We start from the raw sequence: 26,142 nt of genomic DNA on the forward strand, positions 1-26,142 counted from the left end.
AAGAATACCAAAGTACTAATCCATTTCATTGCTCCACTACAGTCACGAGACAAACGTCTTTGAAGTCGGTGCATCGATATTGCAACGGCAACTCGATTTCGGAAACATCTCTGCAGCGTCGCTTTCCTCCGGGGGATATATCAGCGATATTTTCCTACGATCCGAATACGATCTTGTATACTGTATAGTTCCGGAGCAGTGTACTCTACCCGACCCTTTCTTCCTTTATCCCGCCCGTCGAGAGAGTTTTACCAGATTCTCTCCTCGCGCCGTCAATCTTTTCGGTTACCAAGTTCCCCGGAAAGTTGTCGTATGTGCACGCGCGCCTTTGGAAGACCATCCGCGCACTCGTATCGTCGTCGCATCCGAATCGGTTTTACCGAGCCGGCTTACTGTCCCGTACAATGCGTCTTTAGAAAAATCCTCCTGCGCGTAATTATTCGGACTCATCATCTTCGACCGTCGGACGTTGTCCAGTTGAACTAATTCGTAATGAATTGAGCGAAACGGTTGTGCCCGACGTTCGCGTTCCGTCCTTAGAATTAGTTGGAATTGTTCCTCGGGGATTACGCAAATACTTTTCTTCCGGCTCGTTGGTTTTTCTCTCGCGTAAGTACCACCGTATCCCTATCTCCATAGCCTTCCACGGCCTCGGCGTGCTCGGTTCCCATTTGTTTTCCGTACATCGAACCGTAGCAGTCCGTGCCGAGTCGGGCTACTCTCCTCGATCTCTTTACGAGCGTCCGCGCGCGCGAGTTAGTTTCGGTCGAGACCGGAAAGAATACCACCACCGACACCGCGACGTTAACGAGACAAACGAACGAATGCGTTCCGTGTTCTCTCTCTTCCTTTTTACTACTCGTTACTGGTACAACGTACAACCGATACGTTAAGTACGCTTGCAATTGGAGTTGGACCAACAACGTTACGGAATACACTGTACGCGAACGATCGACCTCTTACTCCTGGAACCGACCGTTCCCAGAAACTTTTTCGTACTCGTCCAACAGTTCCGGGGAAATGGTAAAATTATACGTTTCGGGACCGTTCCCTGTTCCGGCAAATATTCGCGTTACACTCGTGTCTCGCGCTACGATGAATGGAGAACGTAAGAACCACGCAAGAAATTCCTTGAGGAATGGTGATCGAACGTATCTAGACGCGAACTACATCGAACTCGTTAGATTTAGCTTTATATAATCATAGACACGTGCGCGTCGCCCTCCTCGACGGTATGAAGCGGACATGTGCATGTTGGGGCAAAATTCAATGAGTCAGGCGTACATAGTATACCGTGCACAAAGACGGGCGTGTCGTGTCTCGAGGTCGGATATTACTTCAGGGAGACTATATCCGGTAGGCAGAGACAAGAGCAACCGTTGCCTACGACCCAGGACCCACGGGAAGAGAAACAGACGATCACAGAGTTCCGCATCTTCGACGGTAAAGAGAAGCGCCCGGGTCTCTTCTTCGCTCTCTCGATACGACATCAAGGATCGCTCGTCAAACGCAAACGTACCGGTCGACGTTGCGGTAAGGGAAGTGTCGCGCATGAAAACCGACCGACAGACAAAGGGATGTCCTATATTATGTATGTAGCATCGATACGCGTCGCGGATATGCAGAGAGGAACGAACTACGGGTAAGGGATAGGGAAAGCGATCGAGTCGGATCGGTCTATTTCAGTGGCGCTTATCTCCATTTCACAGGGTTCGTAAACCATCCAATTTCCGTAAAAGGTGCGAACGATAAAATACGTCGCCGTCGTCACGGCGCGACGGCGCGGGTCCGTCCGACGATGAATTTGATCGTTCGAGCCGCGAGTCAGTCGGGACGAGAGCCGACACCGGTTTTACGATGGGATACACTGGCAAGGTATCGGCGAGGGAAAAAATGGTAGGATGAATAGATGAGACGCGGCCGCGATAAATACATAATTTCTCCAGCGAGTAGTCGTAGGAATTCTTTGGTGCCGGTGCGCTTGCTTGCTTAGAAAATTATTCATTTTCCCGGAAAGTGAGAGAAGACGTAAGGTCGTTTCTCTTAGTCAGTATAAATTATTCCATCGGCGCGACATTCCCGTCGGTCTACTAGGAGAGTTTTGTGACGTGCGTTCTCTTACCGAAACGAATATATGACGGGCCGCGCGCCGTCTTAACGAAATACGATTCGGCCCGTCGAGGCAAAATTCCGGAAGCGTAATTTGTCTGCAGTCCGTGGGAATTGCGACGCGCGGTGACTTTCCTTTCTCTCTCGCGCGCATGCAGACTAGTCGTGCCTCGAATCGTTTACGTTCACTGAAATCTCTACGCGCTTGTAAATAAGCTCGACGGACTTCTTTAATTAAAGCATAGTCTTTAATCGTCGCCTCGCGTCTACCGGACTGCTGGCGACGAATAAAAACGGAATATTTACGAGCCAGTGAACGCGTAGATTGCCAAGAATTTACGTGATAGGACCTACCTACCTCCAGCGTTTCCGTACCTAAACGTCTGAGAGAGCCACGGAGGAATAATTTCCGAAATAACTATGTATTACACAACAATAGGTGTCTAGCTCCTCCAGGATCGACGCGAGTGTCACAAATCCTACACGATGAAAAGAATTAAAGAATCGCCTAACAAATATACTTAACAGACCGGCCGGCGTTCTCTTTCCCACGGAATCTGGTCTCGGAAAACGCGAAATTAAAATTCAATTTCGTTCGGGACGCGACTACGCGAGAGTAAACTCGTCGCGCGCGTTATCACCGAAAATCTAGCGAAAAGTAAAGTTCGGGTCGTGGGACGTTTCCACCGTTTCTGGACGTAGAATACACAAAGAAATACGTGGGGCGCATGTAACACGCGGTAAATAACGGGCATCGTACGTCGTACAAATGCAGCGTACCGGCATGAAAATAACATCGCCTCCAACCCTCGAACGCGGTGCAGGAATTTTCCTAAATTTTTAACGGTAATCGTTACGTGGCCACGGGCCGATACCCAAGTCACGCAGCCAGTCACCCACGCGCGTGCACCCTCTCGCTTCTCCGTTCTCCTCCACCTCGCTCACATGTACCGCTTGCCCCAGCGTGCGATTCTCCCTCGCGAAGGAGAATTCAATCGATTCGAATGGTCCGAATACCTACATATTTTCTATACGCTCGCATGCTTCTCGCGCCTTCCTATAGACGCTTGAATATTTTCTCGTCTCGTCCAACGAACTACCCACGTTTTCACGCGATTCGTTCGAAGGAGGGCGAAGTTCGTCGATCGAATGATTTTGATCGTTAGCGAACGGACGCATCGAATTTCCTACGCGATTTCCCGTTTCGTTCGGCGGTGCGGAACGCTTGTTTCGTAATCAGATTTATTCGAAACGATCGAAACTCTGAAGAGGGAATCGCGTCGCGTGGGCCGCGCTCCATTGGAAATTGAATAAAAATTTTTTGAACCGTTCGATTCGAAGCACCGTGGAAATGTTTGCGTTAAGGATAACGAAATTTGTCTCGATTACGGTTACAAATACGCGAACGCTGCTACCGAATCGATGGCAACAGCGCGCGAAATGCATATGAACGTATGCACGCGTATGTACCTATACCTATTTGCACGTGTATATCACGATCGTGCTATCGCTGCCTCGACGCATCGCGAACTACCGCGATATTCCGTTGACCCACACACGTGAAAAAAAAGGAGACGACGGTCGAACAGCGATCCTAACGCGAACAATAAAAATATTGCTTTGGAAATACAGCAGCGATATGAGATACAATGAAATATCGCGAACGTAAAATAACGTTAGAAAATTGATGTGTATCGTCCCGATGCTATTTTTACTTTTATCATCAGGCCACAGCCGACGAGCAACTAATCGTAGAAATGCCGCAAAACATGCCGCATGCATTTCTCATAGCCATTTCCCATACAATAGCACAGAGTCGTAAACGCGTGCTCGAACGATGCTCGTTTTAATACATTTTGTAATAGACACGTACTATGACTCATATTAACATTCGGACATACTTCAAAATAGAATAACTTTCTTCATAGAACTTAATTTTTGGTGAGATTCTATTCTATTTTGAAGTGTGTCCGAATGTTAATATGAGTCACTGTATGTATTTTATTATACTTATCATTAGTGCAAGAACAAAGCAATAGCAGTTTATATGAAATAAATAAATAGACAAAATACGAGGTTGATATTCTGATTTTGGACTCACCCTATCGCCAAACGAAGCCGAGATGAGAAGAATAGCGTTTCTGGATCCAGTCCCAAAATACGAGCCGTTGGTGAAGCTTCGGCGCCCCGCGGAGCCATATCCGCATCACTTCTGTTCCTAGAATACAAAAAATGGTTATTTAATGACCAAATAAAAATTCGGTTGACCGTATAATCCGAGTGGGTAAGTAAATAACCGAGTTCAGGTGCGAAAACGAGGCGTGCTAGAAGGATACTGATAACAATATCAGAAAAATTCTTTTCGTTTTCACGCGACGATATCTCCGGAACCAAAAGTCGGATCGGAATGAACGAAACGGGATTTTAGACGTAAAGTTATTATGTTCGAAACGATGTTCGGCATCGGTTATCGTTATTTATCGCGAAGTTGTTAACAGTTCAATATTTTATTATTTTAATAGAGTTTAGAACTTGTAGAGATAATTGGAACAACGTCATTATCGCGTCGTAATTAGCGAAACGGCGGATCGTAGGAAAGGAAATTCAATTTTATGGTGTGGTCGGTAGCGATGCAGTTTAGAAGTCGATGAATCAGACCGATGCTTCGCGAAAAAGGATGGGAAAACTGGAAGGATGGGAAAGGGGGAGTCGGTTAAACGAGCTTAACCTGTAACGGCGCGTTGAGGTATTACTCTCGGCTAACGAGTCGCGTTGCAAACCCTATTAGCAATATATTTTCTCGGGCCACCGGATCCCCGCGCGTCCGCCAACGCGAATGGTTAGTTACGCTTTTAAAGGTTGTCGTTGAAACTCTCTCGGCTCGCCACGCCGCAAAATTTTCCCGTCGCCGCTCTATCTTTGCTCTCGACGTTCTCTGCCGAATTGTTTGCGCTCGAGGTTCTCACGGAATCTCTAACGTGGGAAACATAAGGAAATTCCATCGCTATTTGCGACGTTGCTCGGCCGTAAAGTGTCGCTTGCTCGACGAAACGCCAGTTTAAAAAACTTGAAATCGGCGCCGGGCCGCCGCCCGTCTCGGCGCTGATTCACAAGGGCCGTGGTTTAAGTCGAATTTAATCGTCGGATTAGCAACGTAATACGGCGTTTTTCTTATCTCTCGAGGCCATGATACGTTTTAAACGCAGCACCGGGATAATAAAAGTATACGATCGAAATTCGTCGAGGCGTTTGTGCAAACGTAGGCGACGACGCTGCGCGTACGACGACGGTACGAGCGACGAAAGAGACGAGGATAAGCCAACGCGGCGGCGAAGAGCTCCGTTTTACGACTCGAAGAAGACGGGGGAAATTCGAGCGAGACGTTCCTCCGCGTCTTCCGGCGCGCGAATCGAGTAGAATTTCCGTACAAGTTTTCCGGGTTAGTTGCGCGAACGGAAGCTACGACCCGGCTTCGCGTGCCGTTACCTATCCGCTCCTCACCTTTACAGTGTCTATCCCTTTTTACCTCGAGCAACGTAGGTTATCCACGAGGGAACGATTCACCGCGGACGTCTTACATTGCGCAACCAGCTCGCGCGTTTCCGTCTTGGAAAATCGGGAACCACCAAGCGAAACCGTACACCGCGCGTAAATCGTAACCTCGCCAGGGATCTCCTTCGGCTCCCTTTACTCGCAGCTTTGCTCGCATTCGCTGGAAAATCGCTCCTCGCGCAAAGACCGGATCAGCCGTGTCGCGATACGTATTACGGAAATTCGCGTTTGCGATTGAATTTCCTTCGATTCGAAAGATTCTTACGCAACGAGGAAATGTTGGATACTGCTAGCTAAAAACGAGTCACATTAAACATTGACACGCATCGACGAACAAGCGTTCGATGAAATACGTACAAATCCTGAAGACAGATTCGTTACGAATAACTCGTGAGTTCGACGTGAACACGAGTTACTAGAAATAAAAGAGGAGACACGCGAAGCAGTCTCGATCGAAACGATAGGAACGATGTTCCGCGCGTTTCAAGAATTGCGAAGAGAACGAATGCGCCGTAAAACGTCACGAATGGCCGGTATTAGAGGGATGGAGAACCTTTCATCGCGTCGTTTCACCCAATCGTCCAGATGTAATCTCAGCCGAGATTATGTACGACCCGCAAGGTCCATCCCGTCATTCGTTGCACCACTGTCTTCGCCCTCCACCATCCGGAGAAAGAAACGATCGTTAATCGTTTCCAAAGAAGAGCGAATCGGAAAACTGCTGCGAAATCGCCTCGTGAATCGATTCTTGCTTTTTACGATTTTCCGAGCATGATCGAACCTGATTACGTGGACAAGCATGGCTCTACAGTTGTTCGTCAACGACAGCGATAGGGCCACAGCAGTATACTTGCTCGATGTACCGTGGCCAGTCTTAGCTCTTGAGACAGGTCCAATAAAATCCCAGCTACGTTGGTAAATGCACAGCTTTGTAGCTGTCTATTCCGTCAACGTTTAAGTACTTATTTATATACGTGCACATCCTCGCTTTAACTCGTGACTCGGAAGTTTCCCGGTCCGTCATTCCGTCGAACGATTTCCTAGTGTTTTTAACAACGACGAACGTTGCCCGGCACATTCACCGATCTTTGTTCATCCGTACACACCGATGCGGAAACGCATTCTGTCCGTATCGTCGGAACGCGCAAACGGAGAGAGATAAGTGCTCGCGACGAAGGAAATCGTACACAGATGCACGGCCCGTGTCGACATTCTCGTGACAATAGCCGGAGGCAATTTCCATTTAGCGCGGTCGTTCTTTCCACAGGAGCATTTAGTTCCACTCACGTACATCCGGGTGTACATATTATCGTATATACGAGTTTGCATAGGTATGCGCGGCCCAAGAACCGAGCCGACTGATGAAAGTAGAAACACGAAATATACGTAGATTTAGTATACGTGTAGAATACGGAGGACGGAGGAGAACGAGAAGGAAAAGAGGGAACGTCGAGTCGAATAAAAGCTATTTCCCCGGAACACATTGTCCTACGCGATCGCGCGTTTCGTTTTCTCACAGTTTTCCTTCGACTCCTCGTTTACCCGCTCGAACGATCTACGAACCACGGACAACCTCGGCCGCGAGTCCGTTGGTTTCGACACCGACAGAAACGCTGACGCAGGTATATGTACCTTTTTCTGTTCGCAGTACCACCAGCCAAGCCGATAATCTACGACACCAAAAGGAGAGACATGAGCAAACTTCTCGAAGCCTATCCCGAAGGAGCCGACCTCTTCCTTGTCTGCGAAGTTCACGGAGGCAAGTAACGATCGATGACCGTTGCTTTCTCGCACGCGTATCTTATTATTAAAATGATAACTCGCTTCCCACGCTTTACCGCCAGCGAAAGCTGTCGCGTAGACTCGTTCGCCGCCATCTGTTTCGGGAGGAAATATGTACGTCTCCGTGTTCCGCGCGCGTGGATTAATTAGTCGGAATCGCTCCCCGCCTATTTTCTAATATGTAGCTACAGAGAATAATGGATCGCCGCTAGAAATTGCTCTCGCGCGATTAAGCGAACGAATTATTCTAAGTGGCCGATGTTCGTCGTTTACAGACGCTATCGGGGAGAAGCGTTCGAACATCCGTCATACTCAATCAAGTTACGTAAGCGTGATCGCGAGCGCGAAACTGTGTTTCGTCTTCGGAAAAATTCCCGACAGGAATTTGTTGGAAAAATGGAGCGTCCGACGGCATCGACGCTCGAATCGAAAAGAAGGCGAACGGTTCTTTCGATTCGATTCGAGAAACTAGACTACGTCGAACGGAATAGACAGGTCGCGTTTAAGCGGTTTAGATGGTTTGGAACGCGTCGGTGGCGGTCCTTCTAACCTAGACTAAGAACGATCGTCTACCCACCGCATCGAACCGGGAACGCATAAGCAATCGCGCGCGTAAATCGCGGCTGAGGCGCGAACGCCTCTCGAATCCTGCGTATCGAACGGAAAATCCCATTTCCTCGAACCGCGAGCATTCGCTGGCGCGAGGCCAATTCCATTTACAGCCGGCGTTCGCTTACCTTTCCTCCTCTCCTCTTAGAAACCGAGAACCCGAACCGCGCCTCACCGTCGAACGAGAACGAAGAACGGGAAGAAGCGTAAGAAAAAGAAAGGCTGCCTTAGGTGTCGCGTCGCGCAACGAATTCCCTGGATCAACGCCAATTTTAATCTCCGAGAACCTCCCTGGGGTCTGGAGTTGCGAGTTTTCCTCCCCGCACGCGAGTCACGACTTTAGAAAAAACGATTCTCTTCCGAAAATTGCCTACCGAGTGGAAAAGGCGTGCGGCGGCTTGGGCAGTCCATCCGTGTCGCGTGGTCCCTATTTTCTTACCACACCGGTGGAAGTTCAACTCGGTGTTTTATCTTGGGCAACGCATTTTTCTACGTAATTTAATCACCTCCGTTATCGTTCTTCTACGGTTTCTCGACACGAGGCAGCCAGAAAATATTCGACGAAACTCGAACGATTGTAGACCGCCAAACTTTCGAAATGTTATATCGAATAATGGAATCTCGGCAATTAACAAAGGAAGCACTTCCTTGGTCGAGCTATAATTATGTTTTAGTCGGCGAGCAGTTTTTCCTTCTTCATTTCCATTTTCGCGCGATTTACACGATAAATTTGATGCTCTCTGAACGACCGTTCGTCTTCGTACCTATCTGAGAAGCATCGCAGCTATACGCGATAGGCTATAACGTAACTGTCGCTGTTGCTGCTCCTAACTTTCGAAACGAAAGCCCGACCCAACTAGGAGACGACGAACGAACCGAACCGACAACTACCCAATCGGCTTCCGTAACTTTCGACAAATTTATATTTTCGTCTTACTTCGCGACGTCTTTGAAAGCCGTACTTGTTCATTCAACGATTCAAACTCTCCTCGCCTGTTTACATACTTGGAAAATGCTGATTCCGTGAAAAGAAATTTCAACTTTCGACTCGCTTCGCTTGGTCTTGTTTGGTTGCCAGCAACCTGGATGGACCAACTTTCGTAACAGCTTGTTTTGTTTTTTTAAAAACCCGGAAGTAACGAAAGGAGAGCGTCCGCGTTCAAGATATACGTGTGGTTTCGATGCGAATATAACGAAGTAGAACGTTTATCGGAAACCATTACGAGATTATCGAAACATGTCCATTTTTCCCAAGTGCGACGTCGCGTCGCTGGAATTTGGAAACTTCCATCAATCTAGTTTCGTTAATGAAAAGTCTACCGACTGAAAGAACGGAGAGATTGAAATTTTGTAATTTCACGGACCTCGGTCGTCCGTCGAAAAGTACATATTGGGAAAGAAACAAACAAACAACGTAAATCTCTTCTGGTATTCTGAAACTTAACTGCAATCCGAAAATTAAAGTTGTTGTCGCGATAATTCTAAAAAATTCATTGACGTTTCATTCAAGTTCGCACCACGGAAACGAAACGATTCGAAGCTCGAGGTACAAAAGTCGCTACATCACTCGAGAGGCATTAAAATTCTTTTCTTATCACGCCTTTCTTGTTCGCGTCGCGTAACGTTATTACGACGACGGAGTCGCATCCAGTCCTCGCGGACTCACTGATAGATATATCTAGGGTACATACGTATATCCCTCGCCCTCTATCCGCGATACATATTCCAGCTAGAAGCCGGGAGAGCAATAAAGGTCTTCAACCTCGCCCCTGCCTCCCCCACGTTCCTGCTTCCGTTCTCAGAGGAGCAACGAGATACACGATTCCGCGACGGAAGCTCGACAGTGCGTTGCAAGTCCGCGTTCGGCCTCTCATCGAAAACTCTCGATCCCATTCGATGAACCTGATTCACGTTCAAGTTTAAATTCTCGCCGAGACACGACTTTTCTTCGCGCACGAGTTTGAAAACACGAGACGCGTATATTATGCGGATAGCATGAATTGATCGCGAGCGCCGACAGTTTCACGGTTTTCTAAGCAGCAAATGTACTCGGATAATTAACTCGGGGAATTAGGTGGGTGTGCACCGTGCATAGGAAGCGATAAATTGACGAGCAGACATCGCGTCAGCCGATTACCATCGAAATCAGTCCTGTAGTTTGTAGTTACGTCGTATACGTTTACGTACATAGCTAGTAGCTAGCTACTGTCGAGCGAATAAGTCCCATCGAGGTCGACCGTGATCGACGACTGTCTCTCAGCCTCCGAGGCATCAAGACACGGTTCTTCCTAGTAACAGCGGTTACCTCGGGTCAGTCCGAATCTCCGAATACTATATATTCACAGACATACCTATGTACAATTCGTACACTTACAATATATACAACGAAAAATGATTTAACACGAATAAATGAACGAGATAACACTTCGTCGATCTAATAGCGTTAATCGTGCAGACACCGTCTCCGCCAGAATTCTTGTGCGAAACGATCAGATAGGCTCCAATAACATGTAATATGCGCGTATGCATATGCATATGCATATGCATCGCATGTATATGCGCTCTAATTGTAAGATGAATCGTCTGTTCGATTTAGGGAAGCCTAGGCCTCGGGTCGCGTGGTACCTGGAGTCGCAGATAATCGATGCGTCGACGGAGACTCGAGAGACCCAAGGGCCTGGTGGCGAAATCAACGTCGTAACCATAAGCAACGTGACGTTGAAGGGTCTCACAAGGAGTCACTATCATGCCAAATTATTCTGCAAGGCAACCAATACTCATTTGGCGCCGCCGCCTACCACTGCCGTCGTCATCGAACTCCACAGTAAGTAGATCTCTCCGATTATGGCCAGACTACACTAGTAGTCTAGTCGTTCTTGCTACGACCAACGCTACGCCCTAAATTGTTCCGACGCGACGTTTCATGACCCGTTCGTGTGCATATCCCATGGGTGGATTGAATTGCCACTATTTTATCGTCACCTTACGTCGGAACGAACAAGACCGTCGAGAGGAGAGATCCAGAGACCAGTAAAACGTAGATTCCGAACGATCGCGATTAACCATCGTTTCGCGTTGCGAAAGGGAGAAAAATTTTCAATAATGTCGTTTAATCCGACTAAGGGAACAGTAGGCAATTTGCCTCTTCGACGAACCGTGAAAGCTGACTCGATTACGTTAATTTAACTGGTCGATAATTAACGACCGTAATTATCCGTGAAGCAAGAAACTCGAATGTTTGACCGGATGCAGCTACACAAAGCTACTACCCATTTCGCTCTACCACTCGTTACGCGCGTATTTCGGGTGAAAGACTGCGATTTTTTCTATAACTGTTCCGCGAGTGGATCGTGTCGAATAAGCGCGACCAATCTAGATAGATACTCGTACCGCGACTAAACGGGCCAGGTATTCGAACGAACCGATAGATACGTCCGCGACGATGTTCCATTCAATTTTATGGAATACCTACGCGCCCGTTGAAAAGAAACCGTCTTCATCGCGCCGCGTTCATCGTGGATCTCGTTCCACGAGATTCCTCCCGGCTCCGACAATCGGTCTAATCGAAGAGAAACGCACGGAATCGTCCTCTCTGGCAGATTTAATGGAAAGATTTCACCCTGGGGATAAATACGCGATCCCAATAAAATCGGCGACGATTCGGCTCGACTCCTTTCGACGACGCCGATGACCCGTAAAAGCTTCCAAACCCGGCCCGACGAATAGAATAACCTATTCCGCTTTCGACATCGCTAAATTTCTCAATCCAGGAAATTAATCGAAGCGAATTAAACGTAGCGAACGGTAACGACGACGAGGACAGGGTGAAAGGCGAGCGACGGCGGGGACGAGACAGGTACGGTTACCCCGAATCGGAAGGGATTAAAACGTAAAAGTATGTCGTGCAATTTAACACGCGTTTCGCTGTATTCTACGCGCGTAATAAATGTATTCGAGTTCTATACAGTTTCGCGCTACCCGTATTGTACGGTAAATACGTACGATACCATCTCTCTGCTATCGTTGCACCCGCGCATATTTCCCTTTAAAATTCCGAGCCGTCCTCCAATTTGCGCGTCCGAGTAAGAGAACGAGAGAACTACTCGACTTTCTCCATTCGAATTCTGCGTGAACGTAAAGTTTCCGCAGTCCGTGATCCGATTAAAAACTTCTCCGGGTCGGTTCGACGAGCAGCTCCGTGATTGCAGACGACGCTCGATACGGGAAATTAATATTAATAACATCATCGAGCGTGCTAAAAAAGAGAAACTTTCCAACGGACAGACAAGTTGGAATTAAATTGGCTGCCGCGAAAGGTGTTGCCAGGAATCGCGCGTTTCGGTTACAGTTGCGAGAAGAAACTGAAAAGGTGCGCGCCGGCGATGCTAATACGAAAGAGCCGCTTGGGAAATGGTACGAACAAACTGAAAATCAGCCTCAAACCAGAGAAATCCTTCGGAGAAAGGAGATCCCTTCGAACCGCGAAACTTTTCACCTTGCTTTCGCTTTCGACCCGACCTCTTCTTTTCCTTTACCATTCTTGCGCTTTCCTTTGTTGATAATGTAAAAATCGTTTTAAACAGATTCGATGAAAGATCCCATCGCGAGCTTGAGAAATTCGAGCCGTATAAACCGAGAAGGCGATCCAATTTCGATTAAGTAATTCCCGTTTCCGATTCTTCTTAATTGCTTACTTCCATCTTATCGCTGGGTCTCAGCACGAAGGTGGTAACGCGGCAGCAGACGGTGGTTAACCGTTAAATGCCCGACTATTTCCTAGTACATACGTACATATGTATACGTAGCTTATGTCGTAGTCAGTTTCTTTTTTTCTCTCGATACGACGCCTAACGAGCACTCCAAGTTTATCTTAGCCGTTTCGAACAAAACATTGGAACTCGTCGATAACTTGAAGTCCTCGATCGTTGGTTAATTGGGACCGGCTTAGACGAGGGGCACGGCCGAATAATCGAAGGGCACTCCGTTCAACTACTTTGCTACTCGAAAGTCTAACGAGTTGGAGAGGTGACCGTACGACATGGCAAACGAATCGATATCTACCTCCATCGTTTCTCGTCTCCCATCGCTTCGGATCCGTCGAATCGTTTATTCACGTTTTATAACGATAACAAATCGCATAGAAATTTACTGCAAATATTTGCGCAGATGTTTATCGAATCGTGCAATCGCGCTTAGACAAGTATTCGGTTATTAACCCGTTATATGTAAATATATGTATATAGGTCTGGGTTTTACATACGTACAATTTTGCGCAACTGTTAGTCGCTGTTTGCCTACAACTAAATTGGTGGTAACCTATCGACCCTGTCGCGGTTTCGCCAAAACAAGGACCATTTCGACTCTCGTTAGAAACCCCGAATTGTATCTGATTCGGATTCGAATAGTAAGAAGCTTCTCCAAGTTTCGTACATGGCTGCGTGACACGCGTTTCCGAAAAATTCTATCTTTCGTTTATTAGCTGAGATCGTGCGACACGGCAAAAGGTTATCGGCCATCTCCTTGACGAGAACGCAACGATACGGGATACTGCGGCTTTGCCAAATCGTGGTAATAATATCGGTCGAAATCGTGGCTGGCCTCGGTAAAATTTCACTTAAGTCGGCAATTCGCATACGGACCGTTCCTCTAATGTACGCCCCCGTTCCGCGACTACGAACCGGCTTAATCTACGAACGAGCCATTTAAACTTCTCTCCTATTCTTTTACCCTCCATTTCGTCCTTCATTTCGTTCCTTTTTTTTTGCGGTACGTTCTTTCCTGTGCCACCTCCCGCATCGATCTTCATTTTCACATCGTATATTGTATTCGAACGTGGTGTTAATGAAGAAGCATAGTGACGCGGCACGTCCTGCTCGACCTATCCGTCTCATCTGATCAACGGCTACTTCGGATCGTCTTCGATCAATCTCTACGCGGGTGCAGAACGAAAGAGACGGGAAAGGAACGAGACTCTCCACGTCGGACGGGACGCGTAGCTGTGTAGACAGGCGAAACGAGAAAACTTTTTGTTTGGACAGTGTAGAGAACCGGTGCGGTGTCCCGAAAACCGAAACACGCGAAACTGTCAGGATCGGTAGTAAGTACGTCAAAATTGTTGACGCGGGAGAACAAAAAACGAGTAGTTTGCGGCGTAGAGACTGGCTGTGACATAGTTTTCACGTACATACGTATATATCTATGTATATCTACCGATGTATACGTATGTACGTACATAGGTAGCGGTGGGAAACCACGTAACGCATCGTTTCTCCTTCCATTTTTCTTCGCTTTTCGTTCGCCTCTCCATCTAAACGAGGATTTTGTACCGGAAATTGTCTCTCGCACGAGAAATCGTACAAACGCTACGTTCCGTTCGACGACCATATGGAACGATAACTGATTCAACGTTCGGCACGAGATTTTTATCCTAATCTCACGGAAAATGGTGCCTCGCCAAAAATAAACTCGCCTTAGATCCAGATACGAATCGCGTACGTAAGTCGCGTGCCAAGAAAACTATTCGCCGGTCGTGTAGACGCGAATGGGTAGGTCGACGGATTGATACGAGCAGCGCGTCGAACAGGAAGGTAGGGAAAGGAGAAAACGGTGATGATTATTCAAACTGTCCGTAAGAACCAGGCTACGGGAGCTGGTCGCGCGGCAAATTTACGTCTCGAGGAAGTTTCACCGGGGTCTTATAGAAATCAGCGGAAAGAAAGTTGGAAAATCTCTGCGGGTCTCCGATGCGCGGTCGCCTCCCTTTTCACCGTATTTATCTCCGGGAGCTCTAAAGTCGAATAAGTTGCGAAGCGATCAAAATCTTTGGAACGCAACGGCAAAACGAGCCGCTGTCGTCCGGTAACGAGCGGGAGGAGCCAACTTTACCCGGCCGCGAACGCGCGGACCTTGGTTCGCGATTTTTCTTACCTCGAGCGGAAACCAACTTTCCCCGCGTTGATCCGAACCTTGCTTAAAAGATTCCCCTCGCCGACCGCGAACTTCCACCGGAGAAGCGGAAACGCGTAGACGTGAACGTAACGAACGCTTTAACGGGCACGAACAATACCCAATAATTACAGGCCGGTAACGAGAAACGGCTACGCTCGCGCTCCCGTGCCATCGTCCCGTTCCGTTACCGGTTTGCGTCAGCGTACAAAGCGCGTCTATCTACAACCGCCCGTAACACCGCGCCGCGGCAGATAGCGCCGACCCGAGCCGTTTTCGAACCCGCTGGTCCGCCGCTGCCGCGCTGACGATACCGAACGTTTAATTAACGCTCAGTTATTTTCTCGTTGGTCGGCCACGCACCCGCAATCTCGCCCTTTAAACGATAACGAACGACGGTTGAACCCGACGGAAGATCGTCGAACAACTTGCCGTTTAACGGGAAATTTACGATACGTATAATCGTTATAGGGTGCGTCGATGCGACTCCGCTGGTTCGGAGGACGATTACGAGCGCAAACGTGAACGTGTGTTTTCGTTTTCAGTGAAACCATTGAAAGTGGAAATTCTGGGTAAGGATAAGATCCTATCGGTGGGGAGGAAGTACGAAACTAGGTGTCAGAGCACGGGTTCGAAACCACCTGCCATTCTGACTTGGTGGAAGGCTTCGAAGCAGCTCAAGCGGACGATCAAAAACGTGAGTAACGAGACGTCATCATCGCAAATTACGAGTTCGATCGAAGTACATTCAGCCTTGTCAGCGTTTAGCCCTTAGGTACTACCTGTACGATCTAGACACTGCTCGATAGGAACTCCGTGGCGCAACAGTTGAAACTCCGCCAATTTGAGACGCCCTCCCGAACATACCCTGTTTTTCTTATCTTTAGCTCGAATGATCGTCTACTCGATTATCGTTTGCGCGAACCGCACTGGCTTTTAAAATGTTTTACGAGAGGAAAAGCAGCGTGGTAAACTTACGGTCCCTGTTCTTCTACCGTTCAACGATAGGGAAACGAAAGAAGAACAAAACAACGATGGTGCTCGGACCGAAGCGGATGTAATTAATGGATAATGGGTAACGGATACCGCGCACGACGAATAACAGGTTCGAGAGGTCGCGGAAAAGCGACCGATATTTTCCGGTTAACTGTTATTTCGATAAAATTAACTTCGTACATCTCTCCGAAAATGAAAACCTACCGAACGGAGAGGCCATCTCGTGTGCCGTGTTCATCGGATGGGAAAATTCTGGCACAATGGTGAAGGGGGACAGGTCGGAAAAAATAGGGGCGATTCGAAATGGAGCAGGCGTGGTGGGTGTGTCAGCGACACGGGTGCTCGTAACTTCCAACGCGTTCCGCGCGCGTCTTACCGATTAATCTCCCGAAATCGCTCCTCTCTCATCGACCGACCTACTACTAATTCGAAGCTTATCCGAAATGATGCTTCGCAGATTATTCTGCGTACGTGTACGGATAGAACCGCGTCGAGCGTACGCCGCGTTACCATCGTCACCGATGCAGAATTTAAACCGGCAGGCGTGATCGCAGAAACAGCAGACTCTGGATGTAATCGATGATATAGCTCAAAACGTGTAAAAATATGCCGTACCAGGGAAAAAAAATTAAAAAATAGCCGCAGTTTATATTCCGTGGGTCATGAACGTGTGAACGATCGCGTAAATTGCGATGAAAAAAACGAAACGGATATTCGCATTAGGTATTCTAATTAGGAACGTTAGCAGCGTGGAAATAAATCTTTCACCCGTTTCCGCGAAACGAAATCCTCTCTCTGTCCACGGATGTCCGATACTGTACCGTCCACGACGAGTGGACGTAAATTTCGAGTAGGTATCTAACATTTGAAAATAGACAACAATAGGCGAAAATAGAGGAAAAATTGTTTGTTATTTGTCCGAAAAAAGAACATCGTTACCTGTCGCGTCGATGCGGCAGGCAACAAGTCAAATATTTTTTTATACTATCGCGTCGGAAGCGTTTCAAATTTTAGTTCGCTCGTTTGTTCAATCACGCGAATGATCGCCATCGATCGCGTATTCAATCTAACAAGAGAATTCGAAAATCATTTTTTTACGCTCGATAACGCATCGAGGCTTGTGACCTAAACGAGATGCGACTTAAGATATTCTTACGGATCTGAAACTACGATAAAGTTTCACGGGTAAAGGATGAAACTGTTCGTGGAAAAGGAACGGAAGAGTCAAATCTCGCGGCTAACGTAGAGAGAAAGATAGGCCCATGGCGCGTCGCGATTTATTCGACGGAGCATAGAAATTGATGTCGAGCGTCGAGCCGGTGCCGATATTCCGAGAAAACATAGGGACGATTTATCGTCATGTCAACGTTGCCAGTAGTACCAAGCGGATTAATAGTTTCATGAGAATGACAGCCAGCTCGGTAGATAATAATTTACGGGCTGCATCCATGTAATTGCTATGGATCCATCCGCAAACATCTGGATTGATAACAGGACTATCGGTGGTAACCGTTACTGGATCCACAAGTATAATGATGTACGAGCAAGTATAGCTCTAGAAACGACTAGTATAGTCCGATGTCACGTGCCACACGCCTCAAACACCTGGACGTTCGTATCGTTAACGCGATTTAATATAATATTCCTTCGATAAACATGAAAAAGACTTAGAAGTTAGACTTAGAAGTGTTCTTTTCCATCCCGACTACTAAAAGTTATCGCGGTTGGAAAGTTGGAACACGTGAAGCAATTAATATAATATAACATCGGGCTGTTCGGACAGGATTATAATCTGGGATTGTATTCGATGCATCATTTATACCGAGAACAGATCACGCGTCGCTTTAAGGATGTATTGGCTATACAATCAATCCCAAAAGTTTATGTACCTTAGAAAAACGCGTTTCCTATAATTAAAAAGAAATCAGACGTCGGAAGAACAATGCTAATAATGAATAGCTACGTGCTAAAAAGTATAGAAGGAAATATCCAATTAAGTATTGACACCGACGAAAAAAATTTCAAAATTTCGAAAAATGCTTGAAATAAAAGTTGTTGTCCTTCTAACTTCGATATTTAATAAGTTACATATGATTATATGGCATTTTATTGGCATTGACGAAATTCGGTCTTTCCACCGTCGAAACAGCGAACTTTTGGAAAAAAATTTCGTTTTTCCTCAATAACTCCTAAACCCTTGGAGATACGGGAAAATTGCATAGAACCTTTCTTGTAGAGGACGACGAGATCTACAATTTCTCTGGTGCAATTTTCCCGTAGATCCAACGGTTTGGGAGTTATTCGCTAAAAACGAAAATTTGGAAGAATTTGAAGGTGTACCCCTTGGAAAAATCTCGGAAAAATCGAAAAATTTTTGTTGTTGTTTATTATTAGCAATGTTCTTCCGACGTCTGATTTCTTTTTAAAAAATGCGTTTCTAAAGTGCATAAACTTTTGGGATTGATTGTATAGCCAATACATCCTTAACAGCGTGACCCATGCACGTATCTTAACGTAAAGACTGAAGCATTCGTTTTTAATTACAAACGAATCGAATGCTACTACAAGGCTAATACAAGGATTGTCCGGTTCACAAATGTTCTAATCTACATCCACCACTATGGCCGTATAATGTAAATGTAACACTTACCTGAACGCTGGTTACAAGCGAATGCTGTGTCCCATGTCCAAGTGCCCACCTCAAGACGAATCAATCAGTTTCAGGAAGATGGAACAAGCGTGAGCGTTCTGCAATGGACACCATCGATCGAGGACGAAGGAAAATTTCTCGTGTGCCGTGCGACGAATCCGAAGCTTCAAGTGCCCGGAATCGAAGATCGATGGAAGTTGAAAGTACATTGTAAGTATGCACATACAGTATACATTCTCGTCGATTCCTATCCGGGTAATTTGACCTGTAACAAGCACCGTACGATTCACGGTTAATTCGATCCCAATGGAATCGGATGGTGACCGGAGTCCGCCGTCGTACCCCGTGTCAAGCGAGCATACAATAGAGAGAGAGCCTTACCCTTACGAAACTACTAGCTCTATCACGGTAATACGGTAGCAGAGCAGCTAGTAGTGGAAATTGCGTACCGACAAATCTGTCCTGGCAACGTTTAGCTGCATAACCTAAGCCAGATACGAGCTATCGTTATCCGTTTATTTACGACTACGGGTCCGATCGACTACTCCTCTGCGATTCCACGTCCTCGTCGTTTCCCAATCGGATACGGCAATGACTAAATCAGCGATAGTTCGCGAGTACTCCAATACCTAACTGCTGCTCTATACGTATAGGCAGCAGTCGTCGTCGTCTTGTCGTGTCTCGTCGACTTAATTACATTACAAATAAATATTCGTGACGAACACGTGCATCTACACCTACACTGTCCACTTTTATCTATGCTGTACGCTGAACCGATAATAGATTTTCAGAAATTCATCTCTTCGGATATATATGATCTATCGGATGCTACCTTACTTAGGTGGGAAATGGTATTGTATCGCGTTTAATAGAGAAAATTGCTGGTCGTTATCTTTGTAAAGTGACCCGTAATTGGTTGGTTTACCATAGCCAACGATACAGAGATGGATGCGTACATACCTATACGTCTGTACGTACGTATCTATCAATGTCATGTAGAACTGTCAGTGGCAACGATACGTGCTTCATCAGGGATGGCTAGCATCCCTCGCGCGATTCACTTGTGACGGCATTATTTCCGACATCCAAACGACCGAAATATCATCCGCTAAGGATAACGTAAACGTGTACGCGGGCTTACACGCTTCGCGACGCCGCGCCGTATAAAACCGATAGAAACGAATCTGATTCAACCTCGCGCTCAGGATCAAGAGTAAAGTAATAATGTAACCACGTTGTCGCGATTGCAAAGCATATCGATGGGAAAAAATTGAAAGTTGGGAGAAAAGTACGGCTTGGCACTGTGATTGCGTAGAAAGGGGATAAAATCGACTAGTCAGTACATCTCTTGAGACCGACACGCACAAGTCACCATACGATGAAATTAAATAAACGAACAACCTAATGGTAATGGCGGACTGATGCCTCGCGCCTAATTGCTCTGACGTGCGTTTTGGTTCGAACTCGTCGATCGTCGGAATTACTTGCGTTTCTTCGAGAATCGCGCTAGAGGGGCTCGGCACGATTTACGATCGTTCTTTTTCAATGCGGATACATAAATGCACTGTATCTGAGATCCATTCACTACTATTATACATATGAATGGAAATAGCGGGAGGAAAGGGAAAGGGATGATGCGACGTGTCAGTTAGATAACGATCCGTTTGGTTGCATCGTGTCGCATCGGGTCCCGTGTGGAATTCGCGAGACATAGCGCATGTTCATTTGCCGGAAAGCTATTTCCTACCTTCCATTACCGGACACTACATACATCGTATATCGTACATCGTACACCGTATGCCATACCCGCGTAGGTATGCGCGTGCACGCGCAAATACTAGACATACTACGTACCTATAACTATAATACAATCTGTTCGCGACTCGTGTCTCTCGTATACGATCGAATCTGTACCGCGTTTGCCTTCTACAATGCGCGTGTATCACGTTATAAATAACGAGTCGACCGGAATAAGCCAATCGCTATCCCCTCGTTCTTTGAAATTACTCGTGAAATGATTCATGATCAAGGACAGCAAATCGAGCGCCCAAATGGGAGACTTGAGACCGATTGAAAGAAAGAAAATGAATCGGAAAGTCTTTTTTTTCTATCGACATGTGAAAGAGACACAGAAACTCCTTCAAAGTATGTTTCTTCTAGCTTTTACTGGGTCAACAAAAATACATTGAACGCTCGATCTGTTCTTCTGTGCTTGTGTACATGACACGGCGGCGAGGATCGAATTTGCTTTCCTCTCACAATGTAGCACAACAGCCCCGTGCGTATAAAACCTCTGGACGAAGTATTTCGATGGATAGACCAAAGCTGAAAACTAACAGGTCCTACTAGATCCGGTCAAATAAATTTACGAGCAGTTCCAAATTTAACGTCCTCGATTTACGTTATCGTATCATCGCGATCGCTAATAATTATTCGACACGTCAACCGATGAAACATCGTTTCGAATTAAGCTCGGCTTAAATATACCGTCCATCGCATACGGCGACGATTTATAGCCGGGGATCGGATATGCTTGCGTGACCTGTGACCTTAATTCAAAATTCTACTCGAAATTTAAATTTTCCGCGTGCCCGCGGCGTTTGCTATTCATCTCGGGAAATCTCGAAAAATAAGAACCAACTGCAAGTTTTCCGTATTCCACACGTCCGTGTTCTAGCCTCAACCGACTCGGTCCGATCGGAATCGAAGCCAACTGTCTTGGGATAGCAGAAACAATCGAAACGTCGTGGCAACGTTCAACAATATACAATTGCGACTGCATGAAAGAACAACTTTTAAATTGTATATAATTAGGTAATTTTACTTAATTAAACGTTCAACTAAATTCTAACTCTCTCCTCATCGTTTCTTCCCTGTAATTTTTAATCTTCGAGCACCCTCAAAGCGAGTATATCATCGTTGTGCTTACTGCTTACACACGGTCCGACTTTCGAACATGCGTGGTTTCCATGTATCGCAGCACATGCATCGGTTCGAATGGAACGAGCAAGAGTACGTTTTTCGCGGTGCGTTTGACCGACGCGACGCAGTCATCCGGCTGTGACGGGAAGTTTGTCAAAATAAACTCGCGGTCGAAAGAATTTAATAAAATCATATTTTTACCAATTAGAGTAAAAATCTTGAAGGGTAATGAAATATTTTTCCTGCCACAAAAGCTCGTTCTCGTCCGTTACTGCGTTTCATTGGAGAATTAAATTACGCGCAACGCCGAGCCGAGTGTAACTTATTAAAAATTAAACAATTACGCAGTTCCAAGTTCTAACATTCCTCATCGGCGCATATTCGCATATTCATTCATATTGCATATGGAGTGAGCCAGTGAGAAATATTATATATATGGTACAATAACGTGTCAGTTAATAATTTAATTAAAATCGTGTACGGATTCACCGTTATATGTTGACAATTAAATTAAATACCGGACTATTTAGTGAATTCAATGAGCAGTGGATACTTTTTATTGACTTACTCTGTGTTTAATTATCGGGTAAAAAATCGTTCGCAATTGGAATTTAGAAGTTTCACTTGGAAAGCAGATACGTTGATACCAATCAACCTGGAAGCCGGAAACAAACGCACACGAAGCAATCTCGAGAACCGTGATCGGAATCAGGTTTACTACGTACGTATAAATGAGGACGCGACGCGACACCATGGTCGACGTGCATACTCACGTATGTGCATACATAGTCGTCGCGTTTAACCACGGGGACAAGAACGCGATCGAATATGGCCCGTCGAGAAATCGCTAATTGGTGGATCATAAATGCAAATTCGATGAAACCAATGGATGGGAGCTGATACAGATGTAGCCATCCGGCTTTCATGAAATACCAATGAAAATATTGCACCGAAATTCGAATCGATCTCTATCGCCGCGTCGCTCATCAATCACACGGCGCGCCGGTCCGTGTTTATCGCGGTCTCGCTCCAATCTTCCTCTCCCCTTGCGTGATCGTCCAGTTTTTCATTCCTTGTCATCCCATAACTCCGCGTCCGACAAACACCACGGATCACACCGTATCGTCGGTCCGACAAGAAATCAATAAACGGACAAACGACGCGAACGACGCGACGGGACGACAACCATCGATAATATATTCGATTATTCGAAACGTTCGGGACACGGCGACTAAAATTCTCGCGTAACTTTTCGTTTGTCACGCGAGCGAGCATCGAGCAGAGTACGTAGTATCTAACTTGGACGGAACAACCGGACATTTAGCCGAACGAAAACGGGAACGAGAACGGGCAATCGCATGCGAGTCGTAAACAAACGAGAGTACACCGCGAAACGAACGGAAATCCGTTCCGCCGCGGCCTTTCGAGTTCGCAAATTTGCATCGAATCCGTCTTCGTTTTTTTTTTTCGATCGATTGTCATTCGATCGTAACGAGAAACAGAGAACGAGAGAGAGAGAGAGAGAACGAAGGAAGAAAGGGAGAAAAAGAGCAACGTTACTAGAGAATTCGTTGCGCGTCACGTCGCGAGTAGCTCGTTGCGAGGTAGCAGCGTGATGATGAGACGTCGAGTGATTTCGAGGACGAGCTTCAATGACAAAACGACACCGTGAAACGCGAAACGAGGAAGAAAAGAGCACAGAGGAAAAGGCAGCCATTGTAGATTCCCTTTTAATATTTAATAAAGTTTCCGCTCGGAGTCGGAAAGACGTAACGAGATGAAAGACGACGCGGCGCCGTGCTAAGAAAGAGAGATAAATAAAGAGATAGAAAGAGAGGTCGGAAGGTGACGTTTCGCCTGGGCCTCGGTACGTTTGGTTCTCTCGGAAAACACCGTGATCTTATCTGGTCGTTAATTTTGTCCCGGTAACTCGCACGTCGGAATGCCGACTGCGACACGGGCTACTTCTGTCGTTGAATTAGATGCAACGCGACGGTTAGCAGTAACGAATAACATCGTACGCGAGAAATACGCGACGCTCTCGTGGGCTGGTCGTGAGCGAGACGAGGGACGTCGCGAATGGAAAGAGTGAGAAGCGAGTCATTGATTTATAGCAAGAAAGACGCGTACCTCCCCTAGAATTGTCCCGTATTCCGATACCGCGAGAGACGCGAAACCCATGGTGGACTCTTTGTCGTTCGACATCGCGAAAAAACTTAACTCGACCCAATGTCGTTTATTCTCTTTCGAAACTCGGAATAAAACTGCGCCCGTACAAAGCTCGAATCTGCAAGTCGGAAACATTGCCTCTCTACCGGCAAATAGATACGTAACTATACGTATACAGCATCGGTTCGGGAAGTCTTGACTTTACTCGTTCGCGTCGTTCATCGATGAACACGGATCGCTGTTGGAGTATACGTATTCGCGTTTCCTCTCCTTTGCGTTTCCAGTTGCCCATTACCGAAGATAAGGACTGCGAATAGTGGTACGCAGCTGTAGGCTCTATTATTTCTGCTCGATTCTATGGCGGCTCGTTGCTCGTGGAATTATTAGTAGGGATTATTAGCGTCGTTGAGGTGGGTTCATTATGAACGCCAAAGTTAACTCCGTGCTTGTAAACGTTAAACGGGCTTACACGGGTCTTCGTCCTAGTCGGCGCACAGACTAGTTCGAATTTAATTGGTTACTTTGAAATACGAGTACTTTCGCCAGCCGAGAAAAACGATGTTCGAAACGCTAACGATCGAGATCGATAAGTCGAAGTCGCGCGCGCCGCGAGCGATGGAACCAAGAGGAATGCCGACTACGGACGATAAATCGTGACTCCATTGTCTTTGTACGTTGAAAAGCCATTATCGAGTCCCATTATTCGCGCAGTTAAATGGGTTCGTTTCGAATCGGGCCAGTACCCAACGTCTCGATACTTACGAAGTAGCGAGGAAATTTCGCGTTCCTGGAATCGTTAAGTCGCGCCGGGCCGCGGCGCTTTTCATTCCGATTCGTGATCGAACCACGATTCTAAATCCCGATCCTGTCAGTTTAACGACGATAGCGCCGGACATTAGCGGCGAGTATAACCGAGAAAATCGTCGAACCATAGACGAGATATACGAGTCGACTTATCACCTTATGGACCCTTGTGCCTCACGTTCGATTGCCGTACCCTCCTAACGACATCGATCCAGATCTCGAGTATTCGTCCGATTCTAATATAATTGTGTATTCTGATTTTCTAGTCGCCCCAGTGGTCACTCTCAAGATGGGCTCGTCGCTCGACCCGAAAAACATCAAAGAAGGCGACGACGTTTACTTCGAGTGTAAAGTTAGAGCGAACCCGGTTGCTTACAAATTACAATGGTTTCACGAGGTACGTACGACCGCCTTTTATTTATCGCCCACGCGCGTACCATGAGCATGATCGCGTGCGAGCATAAAAAGATACGCGATGAAGTTTGGTCGCACCGTCAGAATTCCGATACCGATAAATGCAAGAGAAATCAAAGGGACGGTATGCGACCCTGCGTAATCGTACGCGTCAAACACGTCGCATCGTTTTTTTCTCGTTTAACGAAATCGAGCGCAACGATATACGATATAGCGGATTGAAGAACGAGCGTGGAGCGTACAATGTACGTAGGCGAATAAAGGGAAGGCCGTAAGAAAGTAGCGCTTGTCAGCCCGTTGCTTTTCACCTTTTCGCCTTTTCGCCTTTCCGCCTTGCCACTCGTGAAAAATATCCTGAAAAACTCCTGCCTCGCACACCTGCGCAGCTCGAGCGTTATCTTCGGTCACTCAAGGATCGTCGAGTTAAGCCTCTTAAGGGAGATTACGCTTTCCATCATTTTCTCCGCTGGATTCGCGCCTTTCTCCCTCTATCCATATCTATCTATTCATCTATCTCTGTCTCTATCTCGGCCCCAAGAGGGAAATCCTGAAATCGTCCTCATCCTTTCCCTTCGTTATTTCTCTTTCGGTAATAGTATTCGAGATCGCAACGCCAGCTTCGTTCCAGATCCAGCATCGTCGTCAACCGTGTACCGTGTTAAATACAAGAACTACCGATCTACCTATCGGATAACGCGATATTTAATCTTCGACGAAGTAGACTGCGTAATATTAGATTAGACGGATCGCATCGTTTCGTTTTTTACCTTCGTCATTGCCTTCCCGTTAGTTCTCTCTACTTCGAATTCTTTCGTCTTTCATTGACGACGAATTCTTGATTCATCTTTCGTTGCTCTCGATTCGCGAATTAATGCTCGAGTTCCAACGGCCAGAATTACGATCGAACGAACGCGAATAATCGAAAGTTGGTAAAATCGGATATCGGAGAGAAAAAGTTTTAATAATAGGACGTCGCGGAAGATATGATTCAATGCCGGATAAAAGAAGAAAGTAAGAGAAAAATTCGGTGAATAAGTAACAGAGTTTAAAAAGTCCCGAGGAAGAGTTTCCCTATCGCGGCAGATGGGAGAACTCTTCTGACGGAGAAGGATATGTAATTTGAAACGAGTCCTGGAACGTTGCTCTCTACTGCCTCCACCCGCGTGCACTCTGTCGAAATTATTGTAAAT

The 26,142-nt window shown here is 46.6% G+C and overlaps 1 protein-coding gene across 6 annotated transcripts in view; it reads left to right on the forward strand.

Moving 5' to 3' along the window:
• LOC108627074 (nephrin) overlaps positions 1 to 26,142 on the forward strand; it is a 59,013-nt gene that overhangs the window by 27,495 nt on the left and 5,376 nt on the right. For 5 of the 6 annotated variants that reach the window (XM_018028126.2, XM_018028127.2, XM_018028125.2 and 2 more), the window contains 5 exons: positions 7,310 to 7,420; positions 10,649 to 10,876; positions 15,543 to 15,694; positions 18,712 to 18,853; positions 24,805 to 24,935. In XM_018028126.2, coding sequence (XP_017883615.1) covers positions 7,310 to 7,420; positions 10,649 to 10,876; positions 15,543 to 15,694; positions 18,712 to 18,853; positions 24,805 to 24,935 — 764 coding nt within the window. The remainder of the gene's footprint in view (positions 1 to 7,309; positions 7,421 to 10,648; positions 10,877 to 15,542; positions 15,695 to 18,711; positions 18,854 to 24,804; positions 24,936 to 26,142) is intronic. The other variant, XM_018028124.2, reaches the window with a different exon arrangement.

This window comes from Ceratina calcarata, unplaced genomic scaffold (assembly GCF_001652005.2).
Source record: "Ceratina calcarata isolate Rehan_Ccalc_2016 unplaced genomic scaffold, ASM165200v1 scaffold436.2, whole genome shotgun sequence".
NCBI classification, from domain to species: Eukaryota; Metazoa; Arthropoda; class Insecta; order Hymenoptera; family Apidae; genus Ceratina; species Ceratina calcarata.